The sequence below is a fragment of the Betta splendens genome, chromosome 8, assembly GCF_900634795.4.
Source record: "Betta splendens chromosome 8, fBetSpl5.4, whole genome shotgun sequence".
In the NCBI taxonomy this organism is placed as follows: domain Eukaryota; kingdom Metazoa; phylum Chordata; class Actinopteri; order Anabantiformes; family Osphronemidae; genus Betta; species Betta splendens.
In genome coordinates, this window is record NC_040888.2 from 8,727,182 (window position 1) to 8,741,580 (window position 14,399).

A 14,399-nucleotide genomic window follows, 5' to 3' on the forward strand; every position below is an offset into this window, starting at 1 on the left:
TCCCGTCTTGTGCAGTCTTTTTAATGCAGCAGCTCAGCGTTTTGAACTGGTGCTTGTTGCTCGGCTCATCTACCAACAAATGCACTGCAGGTCCTATGGGAGCAGGAGGGAGGGGACCATAATGTGCTTATGATGAGTAGCCATGAGTGGTGATGCCTGGTAGTGTGAAGCATCTGCTGTTCTACTTGTCTATTTACAGAGTTCACTCCGTCCATAAATACTCGGCACTGAACAGGAAATGCCGGCATCGTGTGAAAACGGCCGCGGCGTCATTCTTTCCAGCGTTTTGTTCGTTCGGCCTCGTTCTTAAATAACGTTCCTGCCGGCCGATATCCTGGATTCTTGCTTTGATGTGCTCTTCCTCCTGCAGCTCTGCCGCTGCCAACAAGGAGAACGGGGGTCTCGCGCTGGTGGCTTTTGGCCGGACCGACTACTTCCCCTAAAGAAAACCCCGCTGCCGTGGAATTCCAGAAATGTTCATAACTCGCTCGCCTTCAAACTGCAGACTCCCGCCTGTCCCTCCTAACTGGGTTATTGTTTCCATAAGGCACCACACGCACACACTCACCGACGGGGTCGCTTAAGTCTCTGTTTAAGTTCATGGAACTTTATTTTGAAGGTGCCCATTAGAGAATGATTTAATGCAGATGTGGAGGTAGTTTAGGCTTTCTCTTGGCTGGCGAACATCTGGCTTTGAAACAAAAGACACAGATCCAGCTAAATATAACGAGTGAGACCAAAACATGCAGTGACATCCAGATAACCTGCTCTCCTCCATCGCCGCAGACTGAAACTAAAGTCCGGACTAATGGATTTTTATCGTTATCAGGCGACGCTTCAAAGGAACAGATTTCAAAAGCATCTCTGAGTCTGTGCAATAACAGCAAAAACATCACAATAACAAATATCAATCACACTTGCAATAGACAGAACCTGGGCTGCAGATGCTTTTGATGCCGACTCTCATTTCCCATTTAATCCAGCTGCTCGTCCTAAAGAGCTTTGATCGCTGGTCTGTGAAAATCCGAGCGGAATTTTAAAATGTAAACTTCCTGGGAAGGTCACATTGTGCACTTTAAAGGTTAAAATGATCAGTTATGTAACCAAGGTTTGCATCATATCTTGGTTTTCCTGCCTCTGAGCCACACGGAAAAAAATAGTGTCATGTAATGTTCATATTTGCTTATGTAAAGCACTTTTCTTCGTCACAGTCAAATATTCTTTTCTTATCTGGGTGGATGATGAAAATATCCAGAGGAGCAGTCAAAAATAGTTTATCAGAAGCATAATTATCCCATAAAAAGCCATAAAAACAGTCCTGTGAATTTCCTTACCACACAGAACCAGAAATATCACAAACAAGCGATAAACAGCAAAGAAGGTTTTTTCCAGGAACAGAAGAGAACAACAAGCTACTGTACGTCTCAAATGAGCTTTTTTTTGCCTGGTGCCATTCGGTACAACTTGGTGCAAAATGATCCAGGATGCAGTATATGCAGCATATTTATTATCAGGCTTTGTGTCCTCTAGGAGTCCTTTTAAAACCCCTGCAGTGCAGCTTGGGTTTAGTTTTCAAGCGCTGCACTAAAGCAACGCTATAAAACACAACCTCCATGGTTTAGACCATGGATTTGAATTAAAATCTAATTCAGCATGAGTAGAAACCAGCTCTCCTGAAGGCCTCCATCTGCCTCCATCACCTGCTCCGGTGGCCTATATCTCGCCCTGCCTGTCTCTCTCTATCTCACCAAATCTCTCTTAATGCACCAGTTTTCCCAGACGTATTTCCCCTCGTACCTTACATAATGTGGACATTCCTTCTCCCTTATGTTACTGATTAGCCTGGCCTTCGTTTGTGGTTTGTTTAATGCTCCCGTCTTTTCATAAACTCGCATTTACCTCGGAGCCACGTCGGCTTCTCTCCTCCCGTGAGCTCAACCGTGACAATTAAGCCTCCCTAATGCGGATGCAAACGACTTTTGACTCGGACAAACAATAGAGAACATTTCCCGCATCACGTGTCCCAGAGAGGCTCGCGGAAAGACAGAAAAACACGAGTGCGAGAGACACTGGTAACCGCTGGTAATGTGTTTCTGATGGCGGCGCATTCAGAGCAGCGAGGGAGGTGAATGCCTTTGGTTAAGCACAGCTATTTGCTCTATCAAAGCCGTCCCCACAAAGAGGAGCACGGCCTGATGGAGCTGCCTGGGGTTTTTTTTTTGTCGTCTGCGGCGTCATCTTCCCTTGTCGTCGCGCTGAACTCAGAGAAGCCGCACGACTGAGCGCGACCGGTTCGGGCAGAACTTTTCAACCCAAACGCTGTGTGAGGAGCCCAAGCAAAACAAGGGACACTGCTAAGTTTATCCCCTGGAAGGCTCCATTTCACTGCGGCCGAGCTGAGGCCGAGGTTCGGATCTGCAGGACCCGGTGCACGTAGAGGCCCACTCTACGCGGGCCTTGAGTCCCTGCTGCCTGGCTCCGAGCGTTGGCATGAGCTCAGGGAACAGATTCTAGCGGTCTGCATCCGATTTTTACTGTACTTCTAGATGATTTGTGCCTCGCTGTGGTAAGAAAAGTGATGGAATTAACACGAGAGTAGATGTAAATGCCCGGAGTTTATGCCAGCATTTGCAAATGACATTGTGTGAAGATAAAAAGCCCACAGTGACGTTGGTAATGTGATGATATGACCTCATAAACCAGTGGCAAACCACCCAATACTCGCAGAGAGACCATCTCAGTACTAGGGGAGCAGGAGAGGGAAAAATAGTGGGATTTATCGTCTGGAATGAGTTTGATGGAAATTCATCAGTCTGAGACGTGTCAGTTTGGACCAAAGCAGCAGTTGCTGATGAAACATTCTGCATTTCTCCCACTCACAGACGACTTCATAGTTGCCTGGCAGTTTCAAGTTCATCTTTGACTCTGCTGCTGCCTGGTTATTTGTTGTCAGTTTGAGAAGTTCTGTAGATTCTTTATTCCAAAAAATATCTCAGGTGTTTCCTGGATACTCAGTCAAACCTTTGGCCAGTCTTTTGTCCAACGCTAATCCATCTTTGCCGACTTTCTGTGTTACGCAACTCTCCTTCAGGAGACGTTCATGATTGTGTGTTCGGCGCAGTTGTTGCTCCCTGATTTTCATATTGTCCGAGACTTCCTGATGCAGTCTGCCCAATGTGTGTGAAACGGGGCCTAGGAACAATAGGTGAGGTTCAGACAGGTCGTGGCACACTGTTGTTGAACAATGTTATCAGGCAGCCTGGTAATAAAAGCCCACTGGTGTGGAAAGGCACAAGCCCTTAAAGTAAAGACAGGCTTCCGCTGTCCCGCATTCACCTGCACCTTCTGTCAGCTTAATGAACCTTCTTGTCAGTCATATCTACTGTACCTGCGGTGATAACTCCTGATGTGACTGTGGAACAGGAAGGGGAGGAGGAGATGCTGAGGAACTTATGGAAGGAAGGGAGAGGGCTCATTAACCCCACTCTCACTCCATGGCTTTATGGTGGGATGCTGAACGTCCCCGGCCGCAGCCCTGACCTTGCTCCAGTAGCTGCATCCGCATCAGCTAGTTAGTACCCGTTTATCTGGATGCAGCAGAATCCATCCTGGAGCAGAGAACAGCTGCAAAAGCATCTTCGTTATCCCACAGATTTAGCAAAACCTAAAAAGAAACATTCCCAGAGACAGATTTCTGCCAAACACCAGTGCAATTAATATTTACCTTAGATAAAGGAGAAAACTACTGAGCTCAGTCTGCAGAGTAGAAATGTGAGTGTAAACAGGACAGGATTTCTGGGGGTCTTACTCAAGCTTGCTCTCACCCCTGCTTATCCAGGACACTGTGGGAAATGCCCAATCAAACAAGCTTGTTTTAAAAAAAGCTAAGATAAATAAAGCGCTCCGCGATTGCTTTGCAGTGGCTAATAAAGTAGGAAAACAAAGTGAATTCCAGGATGGAGAACGCGATGTTCCCCATCACAGACGCTGAATGTTTTCACTGTCTGCCTCCCAAGGTGCAGAGAAGGCAGAGACCCCTCAGCCGGGGAAATTACGCGCTTTAAAAACAAGCTCAAGTCAAAACAGATTCAGTTTTGAGGCTCTTTGGTTGTCTATGTCTTCTATTAAGTCGACCTTCACTAGTCCCAACAGCAAACTGTTACCAATGCTTTTCAACCAATGCGTCCACAAATATAAACATTGTGAAATAGAATATTTTGATATGTGAATAGATGCCTTCATTCTTCTTCATCACTTCTAAATAATGCGTAACGTTTCCTGCTGCCTTTGACACAACTGGGAAAACAAGCACTCTGGAGACTTTTTGTTTGTACTGGTTATAGGATAATTACCTACTGCATAAACGGCTGATTACATAATAAATGATATGCTTAGTAAAAGATCTATTATTGTGCTCATAATAAATATCTGTATATACACTTTAAATGCAGTCTCTCCTCCTATGGGAAATTTCCTTCCTCTGTAGTTGCTGTCACAGACAAATGTGGAGGTCTCATACAGTGAGAAAAACAAACGTTCATTTCTCATGGAGAACAGCAGCTCCAGAGCCTGGTCCACAGCCCCACCAAGAGGGTAAACATGGGTAATGCCCTCCTTAAAGAGCAGTAGGCTTACGGATGGTGATATTTTTATATATTCACATATTGTGAAAAAAGTACTAATACAGTAAACGTACTTAAATAGGAGAGTGTTTGTATTGTCATGTTATTTAAAATAAAAAAACAAATTCAAGCAGCTCATTCCACTTTATTGATGGAGGTACAAACTATGCAAGTGCTCACAGGCCTCAGACAGACATCATTTGATGTGTAGATGCTTCATAGTGTTCAAAAGTAAGAACATACAAATAACATCAACAAAAGGCACAACAAACAACAAGACCCATGCCGTTGAATCATATTAACTCATTAGATGAAAGGCAACACAGATTCCGCTTCATGATCCAGATTCAGCAGGCTTTTAAATGTTAGGGCACGGCATCAGTCAGTGCAGCCTGAAGCAAGTTCGACTACGTTCCCTTTGGACCTAGGATGCTGAGAAAGAACATCAGTGCAGAAACAACACGAACACAAATGACAGGCAACCACGAAGCGTTCATCTTCTCTGATCATGCATCTCTAGGATTTTTGCATAGTTTTATTAAGGCAGAGCGACAATCCAGCAATATACAGGGTTTTATAAAGTAAATATTTTGCATAAATAATATTAATCTAAATTTAAGATAGAGCAAAATGACTTTGCAAAGTAAGGAATAGACAGTCAATTGTAAGGATATGCTTTGATTTAGACGATCGAAACATGATGAGTTAAGGTCGAGGTGACACTTGTTAAGCAGTAGAAACACAGGAGGTTGAAATCAGCTCTCACCATCTCACACACACAAAAAAAATCACTAAACATCACACAGATTCTCAAGAAATAAATGAGGGCGAAGTTATGAGTCTTCTGATTTCCCTTCCAAGATGCTGTCGAAGGTAAATGGAAGGAACTTGAAGCCCTGGCCTAAATAAAACTTGTTTTGGAACTCCACCCTGCAAAGAAGGTAAAACAGAACAATTAGCAATGACAACGCAATCAGAGTGTCCTGCTAAGGATGGCAAACTATGATTGATTCGATGGCCCTTGCTCCTTGTTAATTTGCATCCTCATCTCCTGAAGGAGTTACTTTAGCCAAATCTTTTCTCATGTGGAAAATGATCATGATCTCCCTATCGGTGGGTGGTTCTGAAGGCTGAGTGACCTGTTTTTAGGAGAGTCATACGAAGGCGTGGCTGTGGGAGTGGCTCTTTTACATAACTGGCATGAATCATATAAAGGAGCCGCAGACAGTGATGTGTGTATACTGTACATCAAATTCTGAAAATATGACACTGAACAAACACTGTTGTTCACTTACCAGTGCAAACGCAGTGCATGCAAAAAGGCAGACAGGCCTTCCATAACCAGGAGAATAGCAATGGTGAGAAGAGCAAAGAAGGCAAAGATTATGAACAGGCCCACAAAGCCTCCAATGCTCCTGCTAGACAGACCCATGTGCATCACCATCGTCCACAGGACTTCTGACAACTCTGCACAAAAAAGCAAAAAATAAATGCAGGCTTCACATTGGAGAGCAGGTGAGAGACCACTGTCCTGCTAAATGTGTGGATGTGGCTGCGTTGGCTTAGGATTGAAGTCAAGCTTTAATACTTACGTGCATGAGCCAGACTGAGGGCCCAAAGCCTCAGATAGGAAGCGGTGTTGGAGATACAGCCCAAACAGTACTCAATGGTGTGGATGGCCTGATGCACTGCCAGATCCCCAAAGTTAAACTGTGGGATAGAGAAACACCATCAAATCACTCAATTTTAGAAAACAATGTGTGTGTTACAGGTCCTGAGGCCCACATACTGTAGGTGGAGGTTCATTGTGTGTGTGAGATCAATGATGTAATTGAAAAAAGAAATCTGCCACTGTTAAATCAGTAAAAGCCTCCTGAATTAGGGGAGGCGCTGTCTTAGGACTCCGCGAACCCAAAGAATCAGCTGCTCATGCTTCATGCACGAGTGGAAGGAACCAAGAGGCGCCCATTGTTTGGAGAATCCCTGCAGCCCGTGTTTTTCCATGAAGAGACGCTTACACCACGCCGACACACGCTTTCATACTCAGACACACTCAGTTGCAGCAGCCAACGAAGCGACGGACGGGAAGAGGACCGACAGACATGCACTTTGACAGGAGGGGGATAGGGTGCAGGCTGGAGTTGCAGCACGAGCTCCTGTCCTACCTCTTCCTCCTCGTTGGCCTTAGAAGCAGGCGACAAAAGCCAACGCTTGGTTATTGACAACACAAACAAAGATGGACAAGCAGTGAACAGAAAGGTCACAAGGGAAACCAGTGTCACAATGACACATTCTGCTCACATGCACCGTCAGTTCAGTTTGAAATTAAAATACAGAACTATTATTTAGCTTTAGATGCCAATGAATAAAAGAAAAAAACTCACTAACGAGGTCCAACAAAAAGACCCAGGAAAGGGAAAGGACAACATAAATTACAATTTGCTTAGTAGAACACAATTAATGTTTTATTGCCACAGTGGAAGTGGAAAAAACGGGTATTGGTTTCCAGCAGCTGAGCAGGTGAATTATTCAAAGATGAGAGTGGATCCTGTGACTCGTCACACCTCAGCGAACTGCTGGCTGCCACTGCTTCTATCTGTGAGGAGGACGGGGACAACGCTGGCAGACAGGCAAATCTCTGTTACCTCGTGTTCTTCCTCCGCCGTCTGCTGCTGCTCCAGCTGGTCGTGCTGGATGATCTCAGCCTCGTCGTCTGTGGGCCCGTTGCTTATAGTGACGCCCAAATTCTGTGTTCGCTGCAACACAACATTAAAAAAAACAAAAAAAAACAACAACAGATATGAAGTAAATACATTCTGGATTATTGTGTTTCTAATTAAATGACTTATTATAGTTTGTTGTTGCATGTCTGCGTCGTATTACCTGGCTTTGCTTCTGCAAATGCTGCCTTCGCATGACCAGAGTTTTTATTATCAACATACAGGGAATACACGCCAAGGCCAAGATCACCAACAATGATTGTAAAATCATCTGAAAATCCAACAGAAACAAAGGCAGGTTACATTGTCATGGTTCATACTGGAGAAGGAATGTGGCTAAATGGAACTAACGTCTGACCTGCCCTTTGTAGAGAGGTTTATTAGTGGGGTCGTTGTAGTTGAAGAGAAACATGTTAATGAAGCTGATGAGGAGACTGGGAGCGTCCTTGGACTGAAAAACGGTGTATGCGATCCATTTATAGAAGATTAGAACGATCAGGTATCCAAACAAACAGGACATGAAGACAAGCTCTGGAATAAATCCCAGGAAGATATTCAGTGGTTTCTTGAAATACCTGCCCAGAACCAAAACACACCACAGTTATCATGCAAAGCTGCAAATGCATAACAAAACAAGAAATGTCAAATGACAAGGGGACGGAAATCTCACAAGTGGTTGAAGAAACTGAGAATGACTCCAAACAACATGTGGATGACTCCCAGGATGACAGACATCTTCATCTTAAAGGAGTTCAGGAAAGTCAGCTTGTTGGAAGCAATGTTCCAAATCTGAGAGACAAGGTCATCAAGTTAGGCACAATTTGGGATTATATTGAAAGCATTAAAAAGGAGATACATTTTTATACACAGACTCACCGGGTCAATGCCAATAGGATATGGGCCTTTAAACACGCCAGGTACTGCAGGGTCCAACTGCAAAACTGGATTGCCAGCAAGTATGCCCTTACTTAACAGAATGAGAACGTAGAGACATTCAGACTCATTCACAGGCATTTAGCAATCACAGTTAAAGAGTTTAGGCTCGAGTCAGTGAAAACCTACGTCCAGTTGCCGCCTACTGCAGAGTTGAACATAGGCCTGACGCTCCAGGACGAGCCGTACAGGTTGAGGGACTTGGAGAAGCAGTCGTTGTAAATGGTGCCAGTGTAGATTGAGAAGAGCCCCATCATCAGGATGATATAACGTCCCGCGAACATCATGCCGAAAATCTGTGGGAAATAATTACTACATCAGAATCTTAAACATTTTACATGAACCTGTGAATAGAAGAAAGTGGAAAAAAGGACATTTTAATGAATACGAATTCACAGGTGCAAGAGGTGCTGATGTCAATATGGATGGTGTAGCACTGATGATGTAGCAACCATGGGCCCATACCTCATTATCAATCTTCTGAGCAATCAGTCTCCTCTCTCTTATCACGAGGAACAGGGCAGCACAGGACATGAGCACCCCGTGGCCCAGGTCACCAAACATGACCGCAAACAGGAAGGGGAAGGTGATGATGGTGTATGGTGCTGGAGGCGAGGAGGCGGGCATCACGTGAGGGGTGACAGTGTGGAAGGTGAGACGACAGAGCGTGAAATATGTCATGGAAAAAAAAAACACAGCAAGGTGAAAATGAGTGATGATGCAAACGCCTTTCAGTGAGTCGACACACTGGGTAAACAGACTTGTTTGTCATAAACAGGAGATAAGGGAGCACGTGCCAACACCGAAAATGACAGGCAAAGGTCACCGGTTTTAAACTCAACAGAAAAGGTGTGGCACGTTTACCTGGGTTTATCTCGCGGTAGTTGCCGATTCCATACGCATCGACAATGTTCTGAAAGCCTGAGGTGAACTTGTTAGTCTTGTTGTAGGTAGGCGGCGTCTGCTTGGTCTGCATCCTATTGAGAATGGAAGGAACAGTGGAGCCACTCTTCTCCTGAAATATGATGGAGATACTGTATATATTAGCTATTGTTCGCTTGTCCCTTACTGTACTTCCTGTTCCCGGACAGTTACTCACCGTTCCTCTGCGCAGAGCAAACTGGATCGAGTCAAGTTCCGAGACTGGACACCACACCTCGGCGATCAGACATTTCTGGGTGACATCAATGTTGCAGAGGTTCAGGGTGTGATAGATGGCTTTCATCTTCCTGACCTTGATGAACCACACTCTGACTGTCTTGGCTGCAGCCTGTAGGACCCTCTGCCTGTGATCCTCAGTCTGGTTCAGCACCTTTGTTGCAGATAAAGATAGTGGTCATTATAAACATAATTACCATATATGGCTATATAAGTATACAGTAGTTTTGTGTATAATTATCATACAATGACAAGAAAAAATAAAAAAAATACCAAAATAGCGTCATATTCCCCTCAATAATCAAGGTTTACATTCACAGGTGTGATTAGTGAGCACTAAGTCCTGTTAAAATGCAACCCATTACGTTTTCCCAAGTAATATAGGATATTCACTCTGGTATGACATTTTAAGCCAAACCCCATGATCAGCAAACAGCCGGCTATTTAAGCTCTGTGCTGTCTCTCAACAGCCGAGGTCTCGTCTGCTGTTAGAAGCTTAACAGCCGACACACAGCTGAGTGCTGTCCAAACAGCTAGACATTCTTACTCAACCATGACAATTAGCTCTCATGCCCACGTAGTGACAGGCAAAGCACTGCATCCATAAAGACTAAGACACACACACGTACACTAATAGCTAAGACAGCAAACCATTAGAATCATTTGTGTGGTTTTGGGGCACACCCTCCAGACATTCAGTTTGTGGGAAAAGGTTTTGATATCTGGTCAAACCTGGAAGACTGTAATCTGCCATGTTCATGACTAAATCTGTGATTGCATTGTATGGGTCAATGCCCTGTTTACATTTTCCATAAGCCTTGCGCAACCATTTTAAATCACAAGTCCTTTGTATTCCCTTTTTAAAAAAGCAGCATTCACATCAGCTGATGCTTCATGTGAACAGTAGAGTCATCGCTACATGACATAGATAAAGGAGAGTTCACTGCGGAGGGAAACCCTCAGGATACTTGTATCTATGACTGGACAAAGAAGGACATATTCATTCATTATATCAATGAAAAATTAAGTTGCTTGTTCATATTGCCATCGGCACCTTTTACATTGTTGCATCATGTCTATGTCATTAGGATGAGCTATGTATGATTATTGAGCCATCAAAGTGTATGTGTTTTCCCCAAATTTCTATTCACCATTTGCAGGTCATCAATTCGTGCATTGACACCCGCTAGCATCTCTTTACGTTCCTGGGGTGTTTCTGGACATGGGTACAACGTCGCCCTGAACCTGAAGACGGGTGTAAAAGGTACAGATGAAGAAATGACAGCCTTTGAATTTTATGAATGATTCAAATTTGTTTTGATTCATTTACCCCTCACAGATCTTCTTGACTCTATTCTTCAACTGGTCTCCTTGGAAAAAGATGATGAAGACAGACTTGTGAACCTGGTCACTCTGTGGAAAGGTCACAAAGTAAGGATGTAACTTTGCAAAGGCTGAAATGTAAAACTACGTGTGACCAAACTTAAGTGATCATAAAGCAAACCATAGTACGTACTGTGGTCGGATCCTCCAGAGGATCTTCAATTTCGGACTGTCTCAGGAAAACATTTCCTCTACAAACTCTCCACAGCATCCTCTCAAATGTGGGAATACGTTCTCTGCCAATGACTCCAGCCACAAATCTACAACAGACCAAAAACAATCTGACGTTATGTTGACACTACTCCACTAAATCGGTACACACAAACCTTTTAAGACTTAGAATTCAAAACATATTTATCAAAATCTGAGATTATGCTCTTTGTATACAGTGGCTAGAAGTAACTTTCAGAAATGTTTTGACAACAAACAGCATTTAGTGTTTGCCTCTTTAGATGACTAAGATAACAGTTGGTGTGTGGGTGGTGGTTGGCCAACTGTAGCAAATGAAAAAACCACACCAGAAAGATCCACGAATAAATACATAAATGCATACATACATACATAAAGTACTAAATGAAACTCACCCCAGTCTAAGAGCAGCCCCTTTGTTGACCTCATTGGGTTCAAGGAGGATGGATGACTCCTCCAGTAAACTGGGGTCCTCCATCTACATCAGGAAGAAACAAAATAAATGTTGGCACAATATTGCGAAAAAAAAACTGTGTCCTTTACAAATGATTATTTACATGAACAGAAGATTTTGTTTGCAACATAAATATGCCCATTGGGCTTTTCCTGAATAATAATATGTATGTGTACTGTAGTATAATATGTAACAAAGTTAGGTCACTTACAGTACAAGCGCATTACCAACAAAATTGCTACCACGCTAATGAAAAGTGGGACTACTGTCAAAAGGATTATTAAAGTCTGACTTCTCCTTTAAGCTGCTGCCATGTAGTTAACAGAACAAGCGCATGGTTTTGCAAGGCCTTTGTGCATAGTGCAGCTGACCTCATCAAAAAACTGCTGTGTGCGGCGCAGAATGTGCTTGAGTTCAGTCAGCTCAAGGAAGTTCTTCTTTAAGGCTTCTTGGTTGGTGTTTATTTCCTTCAGCTCATTCTCAAGCTTCTCAAATGTGGCCTGTGGTAACACACAAAGACACAAACCAAGTAAGCGGTGCGGGACAGAGGTCACTTATTAATGTATACAAGAGAGACCGGTCACCTCTAGGTCAATCATGTCTCTTGGAAAGGGGACTTCAGGGTTCTCTCCTGTGTCAAGTATTGGGATGTTTGCTTTCTTTATCTCTTTCTCCACAAATCCTGAAAGTCAAATGTAAGCAGGGTTAAAAAGGTGTAAATCTAGTTATTTTACTGTGATTTAAAACACAAACTTTGATATAACCTGTAGGTTATATTTAGTGTTAATACTATATCAGCCTGTCATACTGATACACTTTAGGGGTCACAGGGGAAACAAATACAGGTTGTGTTAATAAAAAACAAACATATACAGGTTGCTCTTACTCAGTTTGCGGTCCATCTCTTCACATCTCCTCACTTCATTGACAAACTTACGCTGAAAGGCATTCACATCGGGATTAAGCTGAAAAACAAAGAGCGTAAGAGAAGGTCAACAACACAAACTGTCATCTCTGCAAAGATATTACTGTAGTAAAGATAAGAAGATGATAATAAAAAACATTTTGAACTGGTAAATTGTAGAACTAATTGTACTGATACTCTAAGAACCTTAACAATAATATGACCGTTAGAAGTTTCTCTTTACAAGTAATAATATAAAAAATACTTTTTATTACAAACAAAGAGGTTAAGATCATAGTGTTTTGTCTAATGAATAACAGATGAAAAAAAACACATTCATGCACAGACTTACTGTGCTACAGCCCATTTTTTTACACAAAGCTTCTCTCAGGAATTGACTTGCTCATGCATGAAATAAAGGGTCAGCAGTGAGCACATGATGAACATGATGCTGTAGGCATGCATTTTCAGAGCATTGTTACTAGTGTGTGTTACTGTTGTGATGGAGGGAGACGTAGACTCACATCACGAAACTGCACCATCCCAATCTCTCCCAGTTCACTGACACAACAATAGGCAGCTTCAGACTGGAGAAAGAGCTGAGCCAGCGTCATCTCCTCGCTTCTGAAGAGTTCCCCCATGTTGCTGAAGGTTATAAGCGCTCTGCACCCTTAAATCAACCAGAACCTAAAACAGTGATCATTAAAAGTGCATTGGTGGCCTGTTTAAAACTTCTGTGTGGCACACAAGCGTGAAAATCACTAATAATGAGAGAGGTGAACACCATTTGTGTGTTACTTTAGCACATGTGTGAGAAGCAGGCATGTGACAAAAAGAAAAAAAGTGAACTCATGCTGAACCTATGATTAGTAAAGCAATGGAACTGTACTATTACAATATCCCTAAAACAAGCACAGTTTAACAGTGTGTCTGAAAATCCAAAGACTTCCACAGCAAATCTCAAATCAAAGTACTATAACCCACCCTAAAAGCACCACAATGGGATTAGATGTGGATTACAATGTAGCATGTGACTCGTAGCTCAGTGTATCAACGCTGATCGCACTCTCACAGCTTTAAAACTCTACAACTACCTTGTATAACACCATAAAGTTGCACACAGCTACAAAGCTAAATTGTTAATCAATTATCTACCACACCACGCAGCTACCGTAAGCAACTTCCCCTGTCAAGGCAACAAAAAGTCTTCGAACTACAGGTCTACACACACACACACACACACACACACACACACACACACACACACACACACACACACACACACACACACACAGTATATTAAACCGTGAGCCTGCTAGCTACCTGGATAGCTCCACCGCATAATTAAATAAACAGCAGAGCAATGACAGCTAGCAGCAACACAACATCCGCCACAAGTGTTTGCTAGCAGGCGTTAGCAAAAGAGAACTTTAAAGTTAATAATAACGGCTCAGTAAGACAATAGCAAAGTCAATAAGTCCCCCCACTTGAGAAACTGGTGATATTTAGCTAACTACGCCAGAAAACCGTTGAACTAGTTAGCCTCATCTGAATTTAAAGAAGTTGTGGTGCTATCAAAACAGCTAACGCTTACTGATGTTTAGTCTTCCACAATAATTAGTTCTTATATATCAAAGTGTCATTATGCTATAAAACATTCATAGATCCCATCAAGCCGTCCTACTGTTTTAGAGCCTGTATCCCTTCTCTCTTCCGCCTCGCTTCCTTCTCCGCTCTCAGCTGTAGAGCCACAACTGACAACTGATCGGGATTTGAAGCGGAACAGCTTTTCTTCTTCTTCCCTTTTCTCGCTCTTCTTCGCTGCTGTTGGTGTGCGTCACTGTGGACGGCATTAAATGGATTAGTGCCCTCCGCTGGCCACAAAATAAACTAACTAAGTCACAAAATACACTCTAGAATACACAGAACCAACCACTAGAGGGCATAAAACATGTAGAACTTGAAAGGCTCCTTCTAAACGTCTAGTTGACATATTTAGTTCTCATTTAAGTAATTAATATGCATTTGAAGAAATC

At 43.0% G+C, this 14,399-nt stretch overlaps 1 protein-coding gene across 3 annotated transcripts; it reads right to left on the bottom strand.

Moving 5' to 3' along the window:
* Positions 1 to 4,747: 4,747 nt before the first annotated feature.
* On the bottom strand, positions 4,748 to 14,211 carry atp6v0a1a (ATPase H+ transporting V0 subunit a1a). 3 transcript variants are annotated; one of them, XM_029159939.3, is made up of 22 exons: positions 14,048 to 14,211; positions 12,888 to 13,050; positions 12,346 to 12,424; positions 12,044 to 12,141; positions 11,831 to 11,959; positions 11,401 to 11,483; positions 10,950 to 11,076; positions 10,764 to 10,846; positions 10,585 to 10,678; positions 9,375 to 9,587; positions 9,140 to 9,290; positions 8,741 to 8,880; positions 8,405 to 8,571; positions 8,219 to 8,309; positions 8,013 to 8,131; positions 7,701 to 7,917; positions 7,506 to 7,613; positions 7,268 to 7,378; positions 6,788 to 6,805; positions 6,215 to 6,332; positions 5,918 to 6,089; positions 4,748 to 5,552 (listed from the first exon to the last, which is right to left on the bottom strand). In XM_029159939.3, the coding sequence occupies exons 2-22, from the start codon at positions 13,002 to 13,004 to the stop codon at positions 5,456 to 5,458; spliced, it is 2,532 nt and encodes an 843-aa protein (XP_029015772.1). In that variant the 5' UTR covers positions 13,005 to 13,050; positions 14,048 to 14,211; the 3' UTR covers positions 4,748 to 5,455. The 3 variants fall into 3 exon arrangements, with proteins under 3 accessions (XP_029015772.1, XP_029015771.1, XP_029015773.1); XM_029159938.3 differs by having other exon boundaries at positions 6,788 to 6,832; XM_029159940.3 differs by lacking the exon at positions 6,788 to 6,805.
* Positions 14,212 to 14,399: the final 188 nt, after the last annotated feature.